Below are 24,276 nucleotides of genomic sequence, written 5' to 3'. Positions count from 1 at the left end.
CTCTCAAACCATCTCTCCCACAGCCCTGCAGTGATGCTTTTGGGGAATACTCACCGGATTTCATGTGCCAGCTCTACACACTTCCAGTGCTCCACAGGCTGCTCATTCAGCTGCAGCACCGTGTCAAGTTGCTGCAGACCTGCCTTTTCTGCTGGGCCACCTACAGAGAGAAGAGACAAATGCCAGCCGCCCACAGTTTCCTTTAACACCCACATTTGAAGTGGGGTCAGCCAGCCTGGAGCTTCACCTTCCAATGTGAAAACACACACACAGTGCCTGGGACAAAGTCATAAATGCTCTCTCAGAGCTATTGCATGAACTTCCCATGCTTCCTGGTGTGCAGTGGGGAGCACCAGGCCACAACAGAGACACCAAGTGCATCCTGCAGATCCACACGAAGGGGTTTACTCAGGTAACTGAGGGCTTCCACGATCCTGCTCCCCTCTGTGCCCCCATCTGACACCCCCCCATAGATACTTTCCATAGGTTTCCCAACCAGCCAGTTCTCAGGTTGGAGAGGGAACAAAACCTCTGCGAATGACTGCAAACACTGCCAAAATAGCGACCCAGCACTAACCCAGTGGCCTCTGACCTCATCAGAGGCACCAGAGAATTCACTAAGTGAAGTTTCTCGGAGGTAACCGGGGTCCTGCAAGGCACTGGAGCTTCTGAACCGCAGCATGCTCCGGGAAGCAAAACAGCAGCAGAGTCATCCTTCACATCAAGAAGGATAAAAGTGACTTGCTCTCTTACCCGAGTCCACTGCCTGCACACGGACAGGGGAGTCACAGCAGATGGTGAAGCCAAACCCATCACTCCCTCGAGGGATCGTGATCTGAAAGAGACACCAGAGTCACTGTTAGGTGGGAAACAGCTGCTGTGTGCAGTCAGTGAGCACCCCCCTCACCCACACCCTGCCCGAGGGGCTATCACAGTGACCACTGTCACCCTGTGAGCCCCACGGACAGCAGGTCTCCTCTGCTGCACCCAACAGGGTGGAAAGGGTGCTAAAAGCAATGCAAAATCAAGTTGAGGAGGTACGGAGTGCTGCGCAATATTGTTTATTGAGCGCACACAAGTCTCCACTCAAGACTCCTGCAAGGGTAAGGAAAGGTCTGATAAGCCATTAGGAAGGGAAACCTGGCAGCCTGGCTCTGATGCTGGTTTCCAACACGGCTTCTCTACACAAGTCACTTAAACATTTCATTTCCAGAAATAGCAGCACTCCTCTGCCCCGCGGATGGGCACAGGCACCCATGCTGGAGCGGGCTCTGTGCACAGCACCCCATCAGCTGTGCATGTTTTCTCTCACTGAGCCTGGAGAGGATGGATGCTGTTGATTTCGGTTCATTTCTCCTCCTGATTCAAGAGCCATTGAGCTTATTACCACAATGATATTTATTTTGTGATGCTGGCTCCCAGCAGCAGCTCAGCAGGACGGCTCCTGTAAATACCTGATTATCCCCCAAGACATTTGTCAAGATCCTTGTTTTACTGACAGGGAAAAGAAAAGAAAAATCCAACATCTGACCTCTACTATTTTGAGAACAAACAGCCAGAGAAAAGATGAAGAATTCAGCAGAAGCTGCCAAGGAAGGAACTGGCTCCTCACTCCTTTACCATGGGAGGGTAAATGCAACAAGCTTCCATTTCGCTGCACCTCATCCCTGTTTGATTGCTCTGCATAAAGCCAGACTTCAAAAGAGAAAACTCTTTCCCTGGCAGGATATAAAACAGGTCCAGTCCCACTACACTGAGTGTTCTTCTCTGGAGTTTGCTGGATTCTCAAACAGGGGAGGAGGCTGCTTGTGGCTCTGCAGCTTCAAACTAACCTCACATCTCAAACACAAAGCACAGGGATGTGAGATGTGAGTTCTGTGTTATCACCTCAGGAGCCAGCCCAGCATCATTCCCACCATGGAGACTCCATGGTCACTTCCCAGCCCAAAGCTCTCCCCATGATGAGAGGGCTCCTGCTCCTTCTCCCTGAGCTGCTGCCTCTTGTCCACCACCAGTGGATGCTTCCCTGTGCTGCTAAATAGCAGCTCCTCACTGCTGCTGGTTCCCTTTCCTCAGCTCCCACCACCACAGCCATTACAAGGAGCTGAATGGCCGTTTTGCCACTGTGCACAGAACTAATATGAGCATCTGACATAAGCTGGAAGGTGGGTGGGAAGGTGGTGAGAGACTCCAGCACCACAGGAGCTCTCTCTAGCCATAACTTTGTCAAAAATGCAGAAGAAATTACCAAAAGAGAGAATTGAGGAGGTTTAAGACACAAATCACGGTCCATTGGCATTAATACAAAGCAGAGCAGCCTTCCTGCATGAGATGGTCACTACAGCCCCAACAAGAAGTGGGCATTTTCAGTTCAGCTGGTTCTTTGTGCAATGCCCAGAATACACTGTGCCCCACAGCACCTTTCCCAACATGGAAGATCAGCACAGGAATGCAGAGAAAAGCTGACTGTGAATCAGGAGCCCCTGTACAGACCACAGAGGGAAAATTGTGTTCGAAAGTGCAGGAGACTAGGACCTACACAAGCGAAACCAGCACCAGGCATTGCCCACTGAGCAGGTCCAAGACAGCTTCCAGCAGCGTTCACAGCAATCTGCTTCTCATAAAGCAAGTCCCCATCGGCTGCAACCAGCTTCGAGCAACCCTTGATTCCCAAATACATTCACAGCCCTTGATTCCCAATACTATTCACACACAAATACATTCACACACTTAAAACAAGTTTTAAGAGGTATAGCAGCAGCCTGGCAGAGACTTGGCTGCAGCCGTGCCTGCCTCACCTCTAATGAGTGGTGAATTGAGACAACACCTCGCAGCTCAACGCTTCCACCATCACAGAATCATAGAACACTTAAGGTGGGAAAGGACCTTAAGATTATCTAGCTCCAACCCCATTACCCTCACGTTACACAGTAAATGCTCCTCGTCTGTCCCCATTTACATACTGCAGCAAGAGATCAGCAGAGACACCTACCTGAGGATGTTTCCCATGTGTTCCCAATATTATAACTTACGAACTACAACAACAGCAAACCAACACCCTGGAACCAGCACACACAGCCCAGGAATGGCAAGAAAGCTCACAGACACTCCTAAACTTAGCCAAGACTTGCACACACACTCATGCTGGCACGTGGATTCCTTCCCATGGGAGACACAGACCTGCCTGTATCTCCGCTCCGAGCACACCTTGCAGAGTCCATTGAAGCGGTTCATGGCTGGAAACCCTCAACTCGCCGTTAGCCCATGAAAATCCAGTCCCCTGGAGCAGGCGTGATCCCGAGCTCCTCGTATCGCACGAGTGTGGAACAAACCACAGTCAAACTGGCATGACCGCCCATGGGAACCCAGCTCCAGAGAAGAATGGCAGGAAGCCACCTTTCACCTCCCCAGCCCCTGTCTGTGCTGTATGCCGCTTGACGATAAGCCAGAGGGCTTCCTGAAAACCCTAACTGACAAGGAAGAGAGAGAGTTTTATATTAAGATTCCTGTCAACTATTGAGTATTCCCTAGTCCCTGCTCTGTTGATGGGGCTTTTGTTCCCGCAGCATTCTTCAGCCGCACGGAGCACTTTGTTATTGCAACGTTCTCACAAACACTTGGAGGATGTTTGAGCGGCGTTTCACAGGCTCTGTGAGCTTTGCTGCACTAAAGAGAGGAGTTGTGCTTGTTACAGGCATCAGGGTAAGAGAGGGTTTAAAGGGGAAAAAGCAAAAGCAGAGTTTGTTTTTGAAAGCACAGACCCAGAGGATAAGCACATCCTGATGCTTTGTGCTCACAGAGTCATGGAAGGGGAAGCAGAGAGGTCAGTTCACTTGCACCCATGGTGTAATTTTGGAGTTAAAGAGAAACTCTTCCCTCAGGCAGCAGCAGGGCACAAAGCAGGATTTAGTGAGTGTGCACTGCGCAGCCCTGACTGCCAGCATTGCAGCACAACCCCATGGAGGTGGGTTTGCAATGGAGAAGAAAGCACCTTCCCCACTCAGACATGGGGATGGAAACAAGAGGAAAGGCTCAAGGGACACAGACCCTGGGCTCCCTGGGGTGGCAGGGCCAGGGGGCTGGGAGGGAGCACAAGGAGCCCCAGCGCTCCCAGGGGATGCTGCCCGGGGCAGCTCCGGGCGCATTGTCCCAGCGGCCGCACCGCCAGGCTGGAGCTGGATGGGATCGTTCTTCCTTCCCAGCCACCATCTCCCAAGCCGTGGCGCTGCCGGGGAGGAAGGGAGGAGAGGGGCGCTGGCTTTGTTTGTCTTGCTCAATCCTACGCTTTAAAGCAAGTAACTGAAAATGCAGCTGAGGGAAGCAGCAAAGCGGAATTCGGCACAGATAAATCACGGGGCCGGCCGAGCCCGGTTTCCGATGCAAGCCATGTGTTTGTGTTCCCATTTCCCATCCTTGCCTTCCTATAAATCACCAAGGCTCCAGTGTGGGCCTTTCCCTTCCCAGAGCAAATGGCCCTGAAAGGAGAAGAGGAGCAGATACACCCGTCCATGGAGACACGGAGCCGGCCAGGGACCGATGCCGTGTGACAGGCAGGCGGCCAGCCCTGTCCCCATTGCTCCCAGTTCCCATCGCTCCCAGTCAATGGCCGCTGCTTTGTCTCTGTGGTAATAGACTGGAAAAACAGCAGGTCTCTGTATGGGAATGGGGAGTGAGCGTAGAGTTACTACCCACATCACCTACCTCCACCTCAGTTGGGATAACTAATTCCCTATAAAAGCCATGGTGTCAACAGGGAGACTCCCACAGCTCCCACCTCAGCATCACCCTCACAAATGCTCTGTCCCTTGGCTCTTTTGCCACCCATCCCTGCCTGCTCTGCTGCCAGCCAGCTCCCTACCCCATGTCTTCACATCCCTGGTGGGTCTCAGCCCTGTCATACCTACCTTCAGCTGCTCCATGGTCACATCATCCCGGCTTTCCTGTGCTGCGCTCTGACTTCCCAGCATGGGCTCTTAAAAAAAACAGGGAAAGGCCTTTCAGTCTGACAACACACATCTCCTGACAATCCCTTTCCTTCCACACTTCATCTACACACTCTATAGAAGATCTTTACATGTCATGGGCACGTCTCCTCCAGGCTGGGGCAGCCCTGCATGGCAGCAGCTGTGGTGTGGCTGCACATGGGGACAGGCACTGCCGTCTCTGGTCTGTGCCTCCTCCGCACACCCTGGCAGCACAGCAAGGCCAAGGCAGGAGAACAAGCTCCCCATCACGCTGCACAGACCCCAGAAGCCAGACAGAGTCTGGCAATGGGATTCAGCCCCAAGTCTGAGAGGCAGGAATCAGCACAATGGAAGGCCAACAAGAGGGAGAGAAGTGGCTGCAGTGCTGGGGTCTCCACAGAGCCCCAGACAGCCCCAATAAGCAGGAGTGAGGGCTGAAGGGGAAAGCTCAGTGCCTGTGCAGAGCCTGCTGAAGCAGCCAGGATCCACCATGCCAGTCTTTTGGGGTCCCAGAGCCCACTGAGCCTCACAGGGCTGCCCATGGGGGAGAAGGTGCTCTCGGGCTGGGGGCTGCTCCATGCCATGAGGATTGAGTCCTCTTTCAAACCATGCCAGCACTCCATGGGACACGCAAGTTGGGGAACACACCTTTGCTCTGCTTCAGCCGCCGCATGGCCACCTTCAGGTGCTTGGTCCTGCCCAGGTCCTCCCCAAGGAGATAGTACCAGCCACTGATCTCCTGGGGAGAGGAAAGAAGCTGTTGATGAAAGGGCAGATACTCACCTCCATTCTTTTCTCAGCCTGGAGAAGAGAAGGCTCCAGGGAGACCTTATAACAGTCTTCCAATACCTAAAGGGGCTACAAGAAACCTGGAGAGGGGCTTTGGACAAGGGCCTGTAGGGACAGGACAAGGGGAATGGCTTTAACCTGCCAGAGGGGAGATTGAGATGAGCTCTGAGGCAGAAGCTCTTCCCTGTGAGGGTGCTGAGGTGCTGGCACAGGGTGCCCAGAGAAGCTGTGGCTGCCCCATCCCTGGCAGTGTTCAAGGCCAGGTTGGACACAGGGGCTTGGAGCAACCTGCTCTAGTGGCAGGTGTCCCTGCCCGTGGCAAGAGGCTGGGACTGGATGATCTTTAAGCTCCCTTCCAACACAAACCAGGCTGGGATTCTATGATGATTCTATGAAACTGAGAAAAGGGGAGGTATCCAGCAGCATCATGCAGCACCCAGGAGTCAGGGCCAGCTCATCTCAGTCCCTGCTAAGGTCCCAGAAGGACCACATGCCCCAGCATCCTTCTCGCATCCCTGTGAGAGCAGGGTGCTGTGCATGGGTGCTATGCACATGAACACTCTGTCCTCTGCACACAGTGACACTTCATGAAACTCACTGCCAAAATCTGAGGAGGAAAGGACATCTCTGGGGAGGCCCCTCCATGGGAGAGCCGCAGTTCAGAGCCTTAGTATCTTCACTGTTATAGGAAAGCTGCATCTCACTAGTCCAACACTCAGAGGAGGCCATGTTACAGCTGCCTCTTACTCCCTTCTCAGGTCATTGCCACAAATTGCTTCTTTTTAACCTCTTGCTAGGGAGTGAATTTCCACACCCCAGGTGATGTATTAACACTTGCACGAAACACTTCCAGCATGCCGAGACACTCTGATGTAGAGAGGACATGACCAGGGCAGAAATCTCTGCCCAGTGGCAGCCAGGATGAAACATTTCCATGTTTGAGTGGATCAGCAGAGTCATTCCCAGCAGCAGCCCTGCAGGGTACTCCACGCAAGCAAACCCAGCTGATGTGAAAGCTGTATTACCAAGCAGCAGCCAGGCTGGGGCAGCAGCACTGTGACCAAACCCGCAGCAGTGGGGACATCGATTGAGACAGCCTGACAGCACCACTGCCTCCAGGAACAGCCCGAGACCTCTGCATCTGCCCTCTGTCCACCACCATCACCTCCACCAGTGAAGCCCTGGCTGCTGAGTGCAGGGAATAAGGCAGGTTCCTTCTCAGAGGAGCATGTCCCCACCATCGTGCCCACTTGGCCACTGCTCAGGACATGTCAGATGTGACACATGCCAGACTGAGAGAGGCTGACCCCATCTCCTGTCCCCCCAGCAGGCAGCACTCACTGGGGCCACCTCTTTGCATCCCAAATTGCTGCTACTCTGCGTGCCCCTACAGATGGAAGTGACAGTCCCCTGTCCTAGGACCCCTCCTCTCACAGCCTCCCTGCCCCTGCCTCCTGCAATCATACCAACATCAGTCTCAGCGGCACGACCTGGGAATGGGACCCCGGAACTCCGTGGGCACGCTTTGTCCAAGGTGGGAGCAGCCTGCTCCTGCCCCAGGGATGCACCACATCCACCCACTGACCCAACAGTCAGACCCCAGACCCACACACTGCGCTCCGGCATGGGGGTACCTTGTCCATGGTCAGGAGGGACTTCACACCAAAGCTCATGCAGCCGATGAGTTCGCTCTGTCTGCAGGAGAGGCACAGACCATGAGCACACACTTGTGAGAACTCCCCAGGCACCAGCTCCCCACGTGCATCCCTTTGCAGGGAGCCCACAGACATCCCAAACTGCCCACACCAGGAGCCAGGCAGTGCCCGGGATGTGCCTCCCTGTCCATGTTGTGAGCAAGCACGGTGTAACCACATGGCTGAGCTGCAGCAGGAGCTGGGCTCAACATCCTGGTCCCCTCCAGCCTACCCAATGCTGGCAGGAGTTTGGCCAAGGAGGCAGATGCCACTTGCCTGAGCAGGCAGCATAGCCTGCAAGGTGCCAGACCCTTTGCTGCTGGGCTCTCCTCCTCACCGCATTGCCCTCAGGGGTAGGGAAGGTCCCCAGCACACAGCCAGGCTCCAGCCCCACTCGGCTTTAGCCAGCAGCCCAGGCACGAGTGGCTGCAGGAGTTCTAAACACTGGCGCAGCTGATGGCTGCCAAGCAGCAGCAAAGCCAACAGAGCACAGCAAGGGCAGGGCTTCCTCTCCACCAGCCTGCAGGTGGCGCGGGGCTCACCAGTACCGGCTGCTGGAGTGTGCCCCAGCGGGTCCCAGCCCCACTGCTCATGCCTCTGCCCCACCAACCCACAGCCTCCGTGCAGGGCAGCCCTGACATCAGGGCCAGACCTCATGGAGCTTGCATGGGGTGGGCAGAGCAGTGGCAGGTTCACTGCCGTGCCAGCCCCATTTGAAAGAGGTTGCCTGGCAGGCTGGCAGCCCCTTACCTGGAGTTTCTGTCTCTGTTCCAGACTGTGACAAGGAGACGTTTCTGCTCATCCTCCTCTTGCACTGGGCTGTAACAAGCAAAGGGAAGAGCCCATGAGCACCCATCTTCCCCTCGCAGCCAGAGACCCCTCACCCTCCTCAGAGCCAGGTGTTTTCCTCCATGCTCTGCCCAGAGCACTGAAGCATCACCCCAAATGGCAACCTCCTCAAACAAGCCACTGATCCACTAATTCCCTTGTTCCTGACAGCCAACTGCAAGGGGATGTGACCTCTCCTAGGCAGGCACTGAGGACACTGCTCAGGTGGTTTAAGGGGGAAAATAACCTTGCAGAGAGACACACATCCAACATCAAAGGGTAAATGCAAGGAACAAGCCACAGTTCATGCTCTGAAACAACCCTGTACCAAATTAAATGGTGCACAGGGACAGAGGTCTGACACAGACTGGTTAGTGAGCAATGCCAAGCTCTACCAAAGCACTGAGCCACACAGTTCCATTCCCATGCAGAGACGTGCTGTAGCTATAGGAAATCCTTTTACCTTCCTCATTCATCCTGATGCCCACACTGCTGCAGGTGCAAGGGGTAGGAAATGGAGTCTGTTTGCCCAACTCCTGCCCACTAAGGAAGTCAAACCGTGCGGGAGCACTGCTGCCATGCTGTGTGCTGACAGCTCTGTGAGCCTCCACCAAGCTCTGCCCAAAAGTTCAAGGCATTTCAGCTATAAAAACCCAGCAGAATAATGTCTGTCACTCCTCATCTCAGCAGCAGACCTGCTCATGCGTGATGCATGTTTGTTATGGATCAGAATGCACAACAAACACGGGGTTTGGCTTCGAGAGGGTGCCCCAGGACAGCAGCCACGTGGGTCCCCCACGTGAACACGGTGATGGATGGGCCAGAGCTGCCTCTGCCCTCTCATACTCACAAGAGAAAGTGCTCATGGAAGACAGGGTTCTTGCTGTCTGGCACAGTCTTTGTCTTCTGCCTGCACTTCCAGTCAGCATCTGGCACGATGGACATCTTTAGGGAGGGAAACAAGCAGCGTGTCAGTGCTCCCAAAGCCAGCCCTGGCACAGAGCTGCCACTGTGGTGGCAGGAGACAGCACAGCCACTGCCATGGGCGGCTGAGCCTCAAAGCTCCAGCTGAGCCTGTACTGACAGTGGATTAGATCACTCTATGGTGTCCAGTAATTGCACCACAGAACTCCTCGGGCCGGGGGAGGGCAGGAAAAGAGCAGAAGAATCAAGGACTGATGTACATGAATGGTGCTGGCTGGTCTCTGACTTGCAGCCCCCTCGTAGGGGAGATGCTTCCTGCACTGTGCACACCACGGGGGGAGCAGCCTGACAAGGGGAGCTCCAGAAGAGCCCAGAGCCACCCTGTGCTGGCCACACACCTATCCCCACCAGTCCTCATCATCAGTGGGATGCTCCTACAATGAATGGCTGACACAGCCCTTAGCAGGGTCCTGTCCTCTGCTTTTCTGGCTCCATCCAGACACTGTGCCAACAAAACCCATGAGCCCTCCAGCACTGGGTAAGAGACCAGCTACCTCCCTGCATGCTGTGGGTGCTTGGCCAGAGCAGGGCAGAGTGGGAAAGCGAAGGGACAGGCGGGCCAGAGCATGCTTGGAGAAGCCAACCACAAAATCCCAAGAAAGTATGAAGCTCCCAGAGCAAAGCCTGAGGAGAACCCACCTTCACGTAGGAGTCGCATGGCCGGTGCTCCTTTCCCATCAAACCTTTTGCTTCCATGACTGGAAAGGAAACAGAACGGTCATGCCCCAAAGCAGCAGGAAGGCACCATGAGGTGCTCCCTCCATGCGGGACTGAACCCAGCTCCTACCCCAACAGGACCCTGAACACACCTCCCCAGCAGCCTGCTCTCACTGGGCACCCACAGACACATGCAGGGTTTGGGTTTATTGTATTTGTTTTCTTTACCATACCCCTGCTATAAAGACAAGTGCCTGTGGTGAGGTTGGTGGCAGATGCAGCTCAGTGTCTGGAAGGCAAATTGCATCTTACTTGCCTGACCTCACACAGCTCTGGGCTTCCTGCCCCAGAGCCAAATGTATCAGCAAGTTAACACCAACAGGCACATCCCGATGGCAGCCCCGCCAGGTCAGGAACCCTGCACTTACAGCCACGTGGCTGGAGGCAATAGATGTGCAGCAGCCTGGATTGCCCAGGATGGGCTGTGGAATGACACTAAACTCCCTCTTAAAATGCCCAGCAGGGCAGCAGTGACTTTGCCTCTCTCAGAGACAGATACATGCTCTTCATAAACATGGTCAGCCCAACAGAAACCCCAGTGCATAAGGCCAAAGGGGTTCTGCAAGACCCCCTGGTGCTTCATGAAGCAGTTTGTAAGGTTACTCCAGACAGGCTGCACCAAGAGCTTCCTCCTTTGGGTTTTTTAAGATGTTGGGGTGGAGAATGAAAAAGTAAGACAGATCACGCCACATCACCAGCCTCCTCCTGCAACACTGAGTACCCTGAGCAGTCAGCATGTGCAGCAGGGTGTCAGGTCCCACACCTTGAGCCTCCTTGGCCTCTTTGCAGGACCATTTCCCTCTTCCCAGACCCTCTTTTTGAGACAACATCAGAATAAGACAGTGACTCACATTCAGTTCATGCTGGTGCTGCTCCAGACGGAGGAATTTGGGGTAAAGCCTGTGCCAGACCCTCAGAACCACACACAGCATGGAGAAAAACCCAAAACAAACCACATAACACATTATCCTGCTGTTGGTTCCTCCCAAAGCCTGCCTGCACAGCCAGAACAGGGCAGCAAGCTCCTGTGGCTGCAGAGTGAAGAAGAGGGCTGCATGTGGCTTACCCAGTCCTACAGCCCCACCAGGCTCAGGCCATCCTGTGCCCCCATTTCATCACACCCAGGCAGGGTGAGGCTGTTCTGTAAGGTGGGATGTTGCTCAAGAGAAAGCCTTTTCCATCCCCTCCTGCCCTGCTGTGGAGGTCTCTGGCATGGGGGTGCTTCCCCCCCAGAGCACGGCCACCCCTAAGGGCACTGGGAGCCCCAGGGCCCTGCTGTCCCCTTTCACCCTGCAGAGCCCAAGCCCAGGACAGCACAAACTTCCTCTGTGCACAGGGAGGGAATTTTCACTCTGACCTTCTTAAACTCTTTTTGAAGAGGTTTTTTTACACCCTTTTCAAGGCTTTGTCCTTGATTCTTTAACCATTTACTTACCACAAAGCCCTGATGAGCCCCTGGTAGAAAGATCTCTGTGCCAGGAGACCAGGACATGCACATCCTTCACTGTGGGAGCAACCCTAAGGGACTCCCCAAGTGTCTCCAGATAGGTTTTTCTTGAAGAACAGAGCTAGTCCTGACACTCTTGTTGGCCTTTCTAATGATCACCATGAAAGCTGCAGTGATGCAGTTCCCTGGGACCTGTCTCATGGCTGTGATGGAGCTGGTGTCCCAAGTGCTGCATCACTCTCCTGCCCCAGCACCCAGCAGTAGTGGCCAGGCCTGAGCCCCCAAGGATAGAGAAGCATCTCTTGTACCCAGTGGGACATGCCACAGCTTGAGGGACAGCAACCCCAACCTGGACCAGGGGAAATACTTGTGTTGAGAAATATTGGTGGTGTTAAAAAAGCACCATTTGGAGGTAATGGAACGATTTGGAAACCCTGGCAAATGGGTTTAGCCAATGTAAAAGACATTTCAGTGGAGACATTTCAGATTTTCTTTTCCAAACCATATTTGCCTTTTTTCTCTTCACATGGAGTTAAAAAAAAAAAGAAATTAGACAAGCAGATGCAAAACACACCGTGGCCACCCAGAAATGGTCTCCAGAAATTTCAGGTTGGCCTCTAAATCAAAGAGCTCCTAGTCATGCCACTCTACCACAGTTGTTCCCTACTGTTTTGTTCCCCACATGGAACCTGCCATGAAGCTCCAAATTGCTTGAAGACAGGGCATGGCAGTGCTGTCCTCATCAGTAGCCCACCCTGGCTCTGGGGCCACCTTGCCATGAGCCCCATGGAGATACTCACTGTGCAGCACCAGGATGCGGCTCTGCACCTCGATGGACAGCTTCAGCTGGCCTAGAGGAAAGGAGAGGAGAGGATACTGTTTTCTCAGCACACAGTAAACTGATGGCAGGAGACATGAGCCCATGGCAGCAGGGAAGTGGAAGCACCAAGATGAAACAGTCGCCATGGGGTGAATTAGCCCTGGTTGAAGAGGGATGGAGATGCTCAAATCCTGCCCCAGCCCAGATTAAACTTCCCCTTTGCCTCTCCCCTGAGCTGCTGGTGGGCAAGGGGCTGCCACCCCTGCAGAAGGTGACAGTGGGCCAAGCTGCAGACAGCCTGGACAAAGGAGAAGGACAACTGGTGCCTTTGGTGGCAGGTACACGCCAGCACAGGGTCTGCAGGGGCAGCCTGCGCCACGGCACTAACCTGGTTTTGCCTATCCAGTGCTGCAGGACCTGCTCTCTGCTTGCCCCACTGCATCCCTCATCTGCCCAGGATGGCTTTGGGAAGTGGAAAAGCCTTAACAATTCCTTCCCCGACTGTCACATCCAGCAACAGTTCATTTTCAGTGGCACTATCGAGCAGAGAGGACGCAGTGACACCGCAGCCCATGCAGCATCCACAACTGCAGAACACACTGCTCACAGCAGAGCCAAGAACAAAATCCAGCCTTCGCACAGCTCCAAATCCCACCTGCAGCTCCCACTGCCTGTTGAAATGCCCACGCCAGGTCCCTGAGCTCCCACCTTTCATCTGGAGCTGCAGTTTGTGCTTTTCCAGCACTGCCTGGACCTGTCTGCCAGCAACTGATTCCCAGCATTGAAAACCAGAGCAGTCATAGCCCTGTGCCAGCTCTGGGAGAGCCCCACGTGTAACCCCCGCTGAGCACGGGCACGGGCCCAGGGCAGCAGCTCTGCTCCTCCAGCTTCCCAACAGCCACACACCGGCCTTCGCGTGCACCAGGAACCCTGCATCAGCCCTGAAGTCCTTCCACAATGCTCAGACTGGCACAAAGACTCGGCCCAAGGTGTTTGCCAGGGTCTGGGTGAAACACTGCAGCTCAGAGGGCTCTGAATTCCCAAGAGATTCCCTGGGAGCTGCCGCCTGCAGCCTGGATAGGATGGGCAGATCTCAAGGGTCTGAAATCATAGAATCAAGCAGGTTGGAAAAGGCCTTTAAGATCATCAAGTCCAACCTTTACCCCAGCACTGCCCAGGCCACCACGAAATCTGCATAATTGCTCTGAACCAACCCAAAACTAAATCATTCCCAACGCTCCCGGAGAATTAAAAGATTGAAAGTACAGTTAGCACAACGTTTCATTTAGTCCAAAGCAAAATATCCCCTTCTCATTTGACTTCCAGCTTACACAACACAACAAACAAACACGGAAACATCATTTAGAGACACCTAAACAGCTTGCAAATTAAACCCCAACATTTCCATTTGCAAAACACACACGGAAGGGCCTGGCCTGCTGAGGGGGGATAACTCACGGGATTGTTCAACCTGAAACAACCAGAAAACTCCTTTGTCACTCAAAAAAAAAACCAAAACATTTTCAAATCTCTCTCAGCTCACACGTGTGCCCATGTGTGTGTGCACATGTGGAAATGCATGGCTTCGTGTGCAGTTACATATGAGTGAGAGCAAGGTGAGAAAGTGAGGACAAGCCCCAGGCAGGGTAGGTCAGGAGAGCTCTATTGCAGCTAACACTGCTGTACAACAGTGAGAACACTGACCCCTGTTTCACGCTGCCATCCCAGCCTTCTGGACCAAGGCTGTAACCCCCCTGCTATCTCCAGATCTCTGGCTCTGTGGGAACACTCTCACTGCTCCTCTATTAGCATGTAACAACCGTTACAACCCGAGAGCAAAATGCCCCCAACTAACCAAGCATGACGAGGAGTCAGCCCGGTGATGAATGGGCCCCAGGGAGGAGAAAGGAAGCTTTTGTGCTGGTTCTTTAGGGGAGGAGGCTCTAAACCCAGCACTGGCCTGGGCACGGCTGGGGCTGCTCAGCTCCTGGGGCAGCTCATGGGGCTCAGGCTTCTGTAAATCAGGTCAGGTCACACAGGACCACAGCCTCGTGCATCGTGTGCAGGACTGCTGCTTCTGGTGCAGGGACAGGCCAAGGGGAATGGCTTTAACCTGCCAGAGGGGAGATTGAGATGAGCTCTTAGGCAGAAGCTCTTCCCTGTGAGGGTGCTGAGGTGCTGGCACAGGGTGCCCAGAGAAGCTGTGGCTGCCCCATCCCTGGCAGTGTTCAAGGCCAGGTTGGACACAGGGGCTTGGAGCAACCTGCTCTAGTGGAAGGTGTCCCTGCCCGTGGCAGGGGGTTGGAACTGGATCAGCTTCAAGGTCCCTTCCAACTCAAACCATTCTGGGATTCTATGAGAGTGCCTGCGGCCTCTGTGCCGTAGGCTTCAGCAGCACCAAAGAGCTGGGAGAAAATGGGCATTTTGCCTTCTTCAGAAGTACCACAAATTGGCCCCTAGTAGAAAAGGTCTGGGAGTATGAGTGGGAAAGGTCCTCTCCTTCCCATGAGGAACAGATGACCCTTCTCAATGCATTTGCTCCCAAGTGTTTCCAAAGTACATGAAGGGTCAAATCACACACCCCAGAACACCCCAGCCAGCCCTTCTGCCCGAAAGGGTTCCCAGCCTGCTCATGCCAGGGAAGCACCCATTGGCTTCGTAAAAATTCCAGTGCTTGGATGGGGCTGGGATCAGAGAGGGAAGATGCTGTCAGAAAGAGCTGACCCAGCCTCAGCTGGCAGAAGGGATCTGCTACACAAGTGTCTGCCCTTGGACAGACCAGTTGCATGTTCTCAGATGCACGGGGCAGTGACCTTCCTCCAGATCTGGCTGGGTAGAAACACAAGGCAAGCTCTTGGGCTGCATTCCTACCTCACTCCAAGACCAGAGGGTCAGAGAACCACTATCTATTCCCCGGGTTTATCTCTTTGGATGCATCTCTAACCTGACCTAAGGGAAACAGCTTCAGCAGAGAGGCCCTGGCACAGCTTGGCCAGGCCACCAGTGTTCAGTAAAGCTTCATGCAAATGAAAGTAGGTGCAGAGAAAGGCCAGAGGGAAACAGAAGAGCAGACAGCTCGCCTCACAACAGGATCTGCAGGCAGCACCTGGGTGCGCACCCCATCACAGAGAGCAGGGCTGCAGCAGAGAGGGTGCCCAGGCCGCCATCTATCTGGACCCCACAGGGCTGGGAGAGGCAATTCAAGCTGATGAACAAAGCTGGCACAAGGAGAACAGGGGAAAACCAGCTATGAACAAGCACAAGATGGTAATCAAACAGATTCCCACCCATGAGAGAAGTTTGCCAGGCTCAGGGAGGGGACATGTGAATGTTCTCCTTTGGGAACAGACCTGGCAGGCAGGAAAATCTGTTCCTTACTGATGATCTCTGACAAATAGAAAATCTGGGGCTCTGCTCTTTAAATCCTTTTTTGGTTTATTATAGGAAAAAAGCAGGTTTTGCCCTGGCTGGGACAGCCAAGAGGCATCAGTGCACACATCAGGGGATTCTTACCAGAAGAAAGCAGTGTCAGAGAACTGCTGGGGCGGGAGGTCCCCATGGGCACAAGACAGAGCACCCCCAGATACCATCTACAACCTCAGGCCCTGGCCCTGGCCCTTTTGAAGGCCCTCTCTTTGGTCACCCACATGGACAGGGCAGAGCTGGCCCTGTCCTGCTACTGCTCTCCTGCTCCAAGCGCAACACAACCACATCTTGCTGGGATGGTCAGCCCATGAAGGGAACTGTGGCTGCAGAGATGATGCTTGGCCTGGACTTTAGAGCCAAGAGGCACCACAAAACTCACATTATTTGGCATGGATAAGTCCTGCGGACAAAGATGGGAGGGCTTCAGCTCCCAGGCTAGGCTATCCTCAGCAGATGGATGCTCCCAAGCCAGAAGGAGGAAGGAGCAGTATCCCTGGCTGCCCTGGGAAGGGACACCCCGCTCTGCTCAGGTAACCCCCCCTGGTTCCCTCTCTGACAGCACACTGCACAATCTAACACTGCTCACTAAAACAAGCAGAAGCTTTGAAAGAAAACTGCTGCTTAAACAGTGGCACTGCGAAGGGCACCCATCTGATGAGCCATCACACACCACAGGCAACAGCCATGGCACTGCTGCTGGGCCAGCTCCAGCCCACACAGCCACCACTGCCTACGGGCTTCCTCGAACCCATGCAGCAAAACTGAGGCAGCCACAGAAAGACCCTCCACACGGAGCACAGAAGGAAGATGGGGCTCTGCCCTAGTGGGGGCCACACTCCAGCCACCCCTAGGAGCAATCCCAGCTCGTGCCCATCCAAGGGGCAGAATGACCTGGGTGTTTCGCATCCGGCTGCTGCCGCACACCTCAGCACCTGCCGCTTGGTTTCAGGGCGCTCCCCACTTTGCCAGCTCTATGAGCCACATTCCAGCTCAGCGAGGCAGAAGCAAGCAGCTCAGCGTTAATGCCTTCAGGGAGCAGCTCTGCAGCCCATTCCCGCCACAGAGCTTTGGCCATGACGTGCTGTAGCTCCCTGTGCCCCACGTCCCCGGGCAGCGCCTGCTGCCGGCGCTGCAGGCTCGCCGCTTACCGAACGTGCTGAGGTAGAAAGAAGCTCCGAGGGGGGCAGCGCGGCGGGTGCACAGCGAGACCCTGCGGATGCTCCCGGGCTCCATGGCAGGACCCCTCTAAGCCGGCAGTACCCGGAGCCGCCCCTGCCCAGCCGGGACAGCCGGGCGGCCGCTCCGCAGGCAGGGACCGGCAGCGGGATCCCATGGGACGCGTCCAACCGCCGCCCGTTGGGACAGCGCCGCTCCCATTGGCCCCGCGGGTTTGAACGGGGACCGCACCTGCCTGAGCAAACAGACCCGAGCCCCAACCACAGGCACGGGTGGGGATGCGGGCAGGGCCCTGCGCTCCCCGAGCACCCCACGGCAGCACCGCCCCACGGCCACGCTGCTCATGCACCGGGAAAGGGGAAACCTTGACACGTTTGCCCTCCTCTGCAGCATGCCAGGCTGGAAGTAACCCCCTGGCTGTTAGTGCCAGGGGGGTTGCTACCACATGTCCCACAGCAGAACCCACAGCTCTGGGGAAATTACTGCGGGCAAGGAAAGGGTGCAGAGAATTAGTCTGTGGGGTGACCCAAGAAAGAGATGGCAGGGCATGGGGTGCCTGCTCGGCTCTCACAGATTCACAGAATCAACTGGGTTGGAAAAGACCTTTAAGATCATCAAGTCCAACCATTCCCCAGCACTGCCAAGGCCACCACTAACCCATGGCACTGAGGGCCTTGCCTACACAGTGTGTGAACACTTGCAGGGACGGTGACTCCAGCACTGCCCTGGGCAGCCCGTTCCAATGCCTGAGCACCCTTTGGGGAAGGAATTGTTCCTCATCTCCATCTAAACCTCCCCTGGTGCAGCTTGAGGCCGTTTCCTCTTGTCCTGTCCCTTGTTCCTTGGGAGCAGAGACCAGCCCTCTCCTGGCTCCATCTGACAAGACAAAGACACTCAGCCCCCCAGGCTCATGGGGTCATTTTGCAGGGGCCCAGAGCTGCCCCCTCCATCACCTAGGAGCTGGCGATGCACCCACCAGCTCCAGATGCTGCACCACAGCTCACTGGGAGGCACTCAGAGCTAACAACAGCTCTGGAGAATGCAGGGGAATGATAGAGATGTTCCTCTGAAAAGACCCCAACAAACCTCCCCAAAGGCTGGACTGTCCCACTCTCTGCTTCCCACCCATGAACCCAAGCAGTCCTGCTCCCCACAGTGCCAGGACCCCCAGGCTGATCTCCAGCAGTCCCCAGCCGGGTGGACGTGCTCCCACACCATCCCGTGCTGCAGGAAACACCACACTCAATGACTCTGGCTCCTCGTGGCACTGCTGCGAGGCCGCAGGGTCCCAGCAGCATCGGGGGCTGTGCTGAGCCTGGACCAGCCCCACAAGAGGCTTTCAGAGTGCGAGTGGCCAATTCACAGCTCCCACTGCCCTGGGCCTGGGCAGAGGTGAGCAATGGGAGAGCTCAGCCCTGACAAGTGAAGGTCAGAGGGACAAGGGTGCAGCCCAGCACAGGTTCTGAGCAGACCTGCTGCCAGTGTGGATGCTGCTGTCAGTGCTGTGTGGCCAGCTCCATTTCCCAGCCTGCATCCAGCTGAAGTAATACTAAATATATTGACCTCTCTGGGATGGAAAAGGACACGATCTCTTGTAGATCCAGGGTGCTGGATGCACACCGATGCCATCCCCCCCATGGCTCCACACACTCCTGGCTGGGCCTCCACTGGCCCACCACTCCCCTCACACCCCATCACTCACCTTTCCCCTTCACCCGTGCATGGCTGATCTTCCTCCTGCTCCCCGAGGCTCCCCTCTGCTGCTGTGGGGGGGATCGTGCAGCCCCACATCGCCCCTTCGCCAGGGGCAGATGCTCCAGCTCCAGCAACTGAGGACTCTGCCCTGTCCCTGCCAGAGAAAAGAGGAGATGAGACACAGCAGGACGAGGAGCTGTGCACAGGGGACATCACAGGCTCTGCAGCACCCTTCGTTTTTACCTGCCGCAAGGGTATGTCTGTGCCTTGCCCCAGCCTTCCCCTGCACACCCTGCTGCCAGGTCCCCTGCACTGAGCTTCCCTGGCCAGCTCTGCACAAATGGGGCACATCTGCCCCCCACCATCACCGCACTGCCCAGCCCTGCCTGCATGCAGAGAGGAGAGGAGGGGTGGAGATTCCCTAGCTCCAGTGTCACAGACAGCAGAACACAGACCCATGCTCAGCTGCAGCCACGGCCCTTCATGTGCCATGCACAAAGTGCACCCCAGAGGCTCTGCTCAGCACCCTCATTGCATTTAAAACAGACAACCAGCCCCATCAGGGCTTCACTAGTCCATAAGTAGCTCTCCAGGACACTGGAGATGCTGCCCTGCTGCTGCTGGGTGCTCAGGACAGCCTTGCAAGGCTCCAGTTCCAGCCCACAACCTGCTGGTGTGCTGGGGCTCAGAGCAGCAGGGAGGCTCTGCACCAGGAGGAACTGCATGGTTTCCCTGTGGCCAGCACCCTGCAGATGGTACAGTGGCACCCCTCTGCCCTCCTCACCCACAGCCATCAAACCACCACCCAGGAACCTGCCACAGGATCCAATCTGACAGGGAGAAGTGCACAGACACACAAATGGGAGCCTTGATGGAGAGATCTTCCCAGCCACAGAGCAGGGGAACCAGCACAGCCCAGTAGCCCTTCAGGATCAGAAACACCCACCCAGGCTTCTCCCACAGAGGTGAACAGTGCAGGATTAGTGCAACACAACTTCTTATGTTGCCCTTATGCAGACCCAGTGCAAACACTCCAGCCCAAGCTGTGGGGTCTCAGGTTAATCCCCCCACTAGGGCAGAGCAGTGTCCCTCATCCCATAGTGGACCCATGACACACACACCCCTATCCATAAAAGCAGAAGAGCCCAACTTGTGATTCTGGTGCAAGATGGAGCCGTCTGAAGCCAGGATGTGCCACCGAGCCCATGGCAGGCTGTGCCAGGACACACAGCACCAAGCTCAGTGCCTCCAGGTACCCCAAAACATCCCCCCAGCTCCACCATCACAACCCCCAGCCCAAGGGGCCTGGCGCAGAGGCAGCAGCTTGGAAAGGCTGTTTGCTCCCTAGAAAAGCTGCCTTCTCCCCCAGAGTTTGGCTCATTCTCTGGCAGGGGCACAGGTTTCATTCAGCTGAATTTACACCAGCAAAACTGCCTGAAACTGCAGGACCAGCAACAGAAGGGACAGAGCAAGGGAGGGATGGATGGAAGGAAGGAGGGAGGGAGAGATGCTTTCTGGACAGCACAATCACTGCCAACGGACACCTATTGTACCACTGCCATAAATCACAGGGTGTCAGAGAAGAGAAAAATAATGATCTGGAAGTCTCCAAAGGCCTCCAGACAAAGAGCATGGCTCTGTTTGGGCTGCCTGCCCCCCCCAGTGCTCAGCCCTAGCCTTGACAACCCGCAAGGATCCTGAGAAGGCACCCAGCCAAGCAGGCAGCTAATGCCACTCACTGGTAACGTGCCTCCTAAGGCATCCAGAGCCTGTGAAGGCCTTGCAGGACTCTCTGCTGGCAGCTCCCATACAAAGCTCCTGCCCCATGGTGGAAAGGAGTCAGGTGCCTCCTGGTCCCTGCTTCACACAGCACAGCATGATGTGAGGTGGATGATGTGCAGCTCAGAGATCACTGGAGCAAAAAAGACCCAGAACACAGACCACTTGGGCTGCCAGAGGCACCTTCCTGCTCAGGGAAGCACCCACATCCATCCCCATGGACACTGCACCACTGGAGCCTCCTGCACACAGGTACAACCATGGCACCAGGCACAACCATGGTGAAACTGTAGCACCATTGTGCTGCTCTCCTGCTGCCCAGCCTCTCAGCAGCAATGCCTGGGAGCACAACAGGCTCCAGCTGCCCCCACCACAGGCACCCAGAGCTCAGGGTGGGGTAAACAGGGAACCATAGCAAAGAAGTGATTTAGTCTTTAATTGCTGCTCATTCAGCACAGCAGTGGCTTTGCTGCCCTAATCATGATGCAGGGGATACACAAGCAGTGCAGGACGGGCAGAGCCTGAGCACCAGCAGCCCTATAATTTGGGGTTTCTCAGCAGCTCCAACACATCTGTCTTTTCTCATAATGCCTCTGGATTTGAGTACAGGGGGAGATGGATGCCCATTTCCCAGCAAGGCTGGCAATGTCAGAGGTGTGGGAGGCAAGCAGAATCCCAGAGTGGTTTGTGTTGGAATAGACTTCAAAGCTCCTCCAGTTCCAACTCCTGCCACGGGCAGGGACACCTTCCACTAGAGCAGGTTGCTCCAAGCCCCTGTGTCCAACCTGGCCTTGAACACTGCTAGGGATGGAGCAGCCACAGCTTCTCTGGGCACCCTGTGCCAGCGCCTCAGCACCCTCACAGGGAAGAGCTTCTGCCTAATCTAAATCTCCATGTACCATCACATCCTGCAGTTCCCTGTCCCAGCTGCCCAAGGAGATATTTGCACCTTGGCATTCAGAAACACATCCCCGTGGCTGCTCTGTGCTCTCCCTGTAGACCCAGGTACAATCAGTGGAGCAGGCCTGGCTCTCCCCAGCAGTGGAGTCTTCACCTCCAGCACAGCTCACCAACATCAGAGCTCATCCAAACCATAACGAGCTGAAACCAGAGGTGTCACACCCTTTACCACATCTTCTGACATGTAAGAGAGCCCTGGACACAGAGCCAGGGAGAGAATGAACCCCTTCCACCCATCCTGACCTTCCTCCCCTCTCCTCACAGGCAGCACTGGCAACAACCCTGGGAGAGGAACCAAGTCACATGTATTTACATTACAGAGTATTGCAAGAGCTTGCCCTTCCTCCTGTCCCCAGGCTGGGGACCAGTCAGCACCCCAGCCCTGGGTGTGCAGAGGAACCTCACAGAGGCTCAAACCCCCTCTCTTGCAGCTGCATCTAACAGCAAGATCACAGATGGAGGTCCCCATGAGAGAGGCTCTGGACTGGCTGGGGTCACTGTCAGTGCTGCTGTCACCTCCTGACAAGAGGGTTGAAGAAGGACTCAGCCACTGTCCCCAACATCCATCTATCTCTCACCACATCCCCCAGAAGCCCTGTTGATGCCTGAGCACCACAGACACAGTTAAATGGTGTAAAAGCTGTCCTGGACAATCAGGAACCAGCACACAAGTGGGATGAGCACTGCTCAGAGGTACAGGGTCATTTCCAAGGTGCTTCAAAATGTTCCTCCCTTCAGGCTTATCAAAAGCTCTTCCCCTCCTTTGTTGAGCTGAACCCACTTGCTGACATTCCCAGTGATCTCCATGTGCCACCCATCCAAATTAAAGCTTTATCCCAGCAAATTTACTTACCCCCCCAAAAAAATAGCCCAGGATTGCATGTTTCAGTGCACAGCATCCCCAGCCATCAGTGACCAGCACATCTCAACCCACAGCACACACAGCACCAAGCAGTCCTGTGAGGGAACAAGCAAACCATCTTCTCTGCAGTCCCAGGTATCCTGAACCCCTGCTAGTGCAAGCAGAGTGTGCACCAGCCCAGCCCTGTCATGTCCTTGTCTCCTTCACCACAGTCCCCACGACAGCGTCAAGACTATGGCTTGTGTTGTTCCTCCCCAGCACAGGCAGCAAGTGGTGAGAGGTGTTTGACATGGCCCTGTCTCCTAGGAGCTGCCCAGGCTCACACAAAGCCTCCCCTCTCCATGGCAAAATGCTTCTAAGAGGCAAAAGGAAAGACAAACAGGAGAGTGTCTCTGTCTAAATCAAGCAGTCTCACAGGTTTGGGAAAAGGAATCCCACGAGATAGGGGGGTTTACAAATAGTAATAAAATAACATTAATAAAGGAAAATAAAAGTCTCTGTGGGACTGCAGGATTCCAAGGCCATGGGAGTCCCCAAATCCCCCTCCCAGAGGGTTTGCTGCTCACTGCAAAAATCACTCCTAACTCTCAAACCCAGCAGATTCCAGTCTGCTCCATCCTGCAGCACAAGCCACTAGCAGAGAGCCCTGAGTTCAAATGTGATCCTGCAAAGAGCAGGGCACCTCCAACACCCCACAGAGCATGTGGGAGCTACAGTCCCTCATCTCCAAGCACCAGGATTCAGTGGTGATAACCAGGCACCTGCACAGCCATGATCCACCCACCCTTCACCAGGAGACAGCAGCACTGCAAACTAAGCAGAGAATCACCTGAGCACTCCGGTGTGATCCCTGGCTCTCCCAGCTGCTCCATGGCTCCGCGCGGGATGGTCGTTCTCTCCAGCCACCTCCAGGCACCAGCGTCCTGTGCTCAGGCTGTGGTTTGGCTGCCACAAGCCTCTGACCTTGGCACCACAGGTAAAAACCCCACTATATAAATGTCCCAAGGGATCAGAGCTCCAGTCCTAGGAAGTTACCAGTTAAATGGTATGCTGGGAAGAGATGGTGGCGGTGGCGCCTGCAACAGCCCCTTTCCTGGCTCCCAACAGGGATGGATAGACTCTTTCTGCCTTCCCTCCCCACATCCAAACCCCCAGGGTCTGACCTTAACCTGCATTTCCATTAGAGTCTGCAGCAAACTGCACATTCAGCTGCTTGGCCCGGGAGTTAATGGCTTTCTTTTAAAATTTAACACGTTCTCAGTCACAGATTTCAGTTTCCCAGCACTAGGATCTGCCTTTGGCTGGATATTCAAACCCAGACACGTGCCTAGGCAGTTAGTCCAGGCAAAAGGGTAACGTACACACAAAGAAAACCCACAAGGTTGAAGCTGGCTTTGAAACTAAAGAGACTAAATCAGCCTGGGGAAAATTACTTGGCTTTCCAGGTAGTAAGAGAATTGGCACAGAAAGGGTTTGGGCTATTTCTGGGGAATCCTGAGGGCAGATTCCTGGGATTAGCACAGTCTGCCACACAGGGCAGACCTCAGCACTGTCCCAGTGGTGGGACTGCTGCAGCCTCGTGTGCCCCAGGGTCTAGAGCAACACTGAGCACAGGGCTGGGCTGCTCCTGTCCCCAGCACCACTGCTGCAGCCAGCACAGCTGAGTCGTTCCAACAAATGCCAATGAGGAATCACAGGATCAAACAGGTTGGAAAAGACCTTTCAGATCACCAAATCCAATCTTCACCCCAGCACTGTCAAGTCAACCACTAAACCATGTCACTAAATCATTGAAACATGGGTAGGGAGAGCCCTCAAGCATCATCTGATCCAACCTTTCTAGGCAAAGCATTACCTAGTCTAGATGTCCCAGCACCCTGGACCCAGTGTCCAGTGTTGTGGCATCCACCACTTCCCTGGGGAGATTATTCCAATGGCTGATTGTTGTCACTGGGAAAAATTTTCCTCCTGTGTCCAACCAGAATCTCCACAGGAATCACTTGTGCCCATCACCCCTCGTCTTTTCCATGGGACTCCTTGTAAAAAGGGAGCCTCCATCTTCTCTGTAGCCACCCTTTAAATACTGGAACATGGGGATAAGGTCTCCCCGGAGCCTTCTCTTTTCCAGGCTGAAG

The 24,276-nt window shown here is 54.9% G+C and overlaps 1 protein-coding gene across 3 annotated transcripts in view; it reads right to left on the bottom strand.

The window, feature by feature from the left end:
• Window positions 1-23,298, bottom strand: part of RGS3 (regulator of G protein signaling 3) — a 78,833-nt gene extending 55,535 nt beyond the window's left edge. Inside the window, exons 1-11 of one of the 3 annotated variants that reach the window (XM_030507182.1) lie at window positions 22,971-23,298; window positions 18,548-18,694; window positions 12,224-12,274; window positions 9,899-9,957; window positions 9,126-9,220; window positions 8,198-8,266; window positions 7,388-7,448; window positions 5,613-5,703; window positions 4,905-4,972; window positions 754-835; window positions 55-160 (exon numbers count right to left, since the gene is read on the bottom strand). In XM_030507182.1, coding sequence (XP_030363042.1) covers window positions 55-160; window positions 754-835; window positions 4,905-4,972; window positions 5,613-5,703; window positions 7,388-7,448; window positions 8,198-8,266; window positions 9,126-9,220; window positions 9,899-9,957; window positions 12,224-12,274; window positions 18,548-18,694; window positions 22,971-23,013 — 872 coding nt within the window. In that variant the 5' untranslated portion in view covers window positions 23,014-23,298. Of the gene's footprint in view, window positions 1-54; window positions 161-753; window positions 836-3,180; window positions 3,293-4,904; window positions 4,973-5,612; window positions 5,704-7,387; window positions 7,449-8,197; window positions 8,267-9,125; window positions 9,221-9,898; window positions 9,958-10,827; window positions 10,889-12,223; window positions 12,275-18,547; window positions 18,695-22,970 lie in introns of those variants that run through there. The other 2 variants (XM_030507183.1, XM_030507184.1) reach the window with 2 other exon arrangements.
• Between the last annotated feature and the right edge of the window lie 978 nt (window positions 23,299-24,276).

This window comes from Strigops habroptila, chromosome 15 (genome assembly GCF_004027225.2).
Source record: "Strigops habroptila isolate Jane chromosome 15, bStrHab1.2.pri, whole genome shotgun sequence".
Taxonomy (NCBI): Eukaryota; Metazoa; Chordata; class Aves; order Psittaciformes; family Psittacidae; genus Strigops; species Strigops habroptila.
Note: the sequence above shows the minus strand (reverse complement) of the source record. Positions and strands in the feature narration are given on the sequence as shown.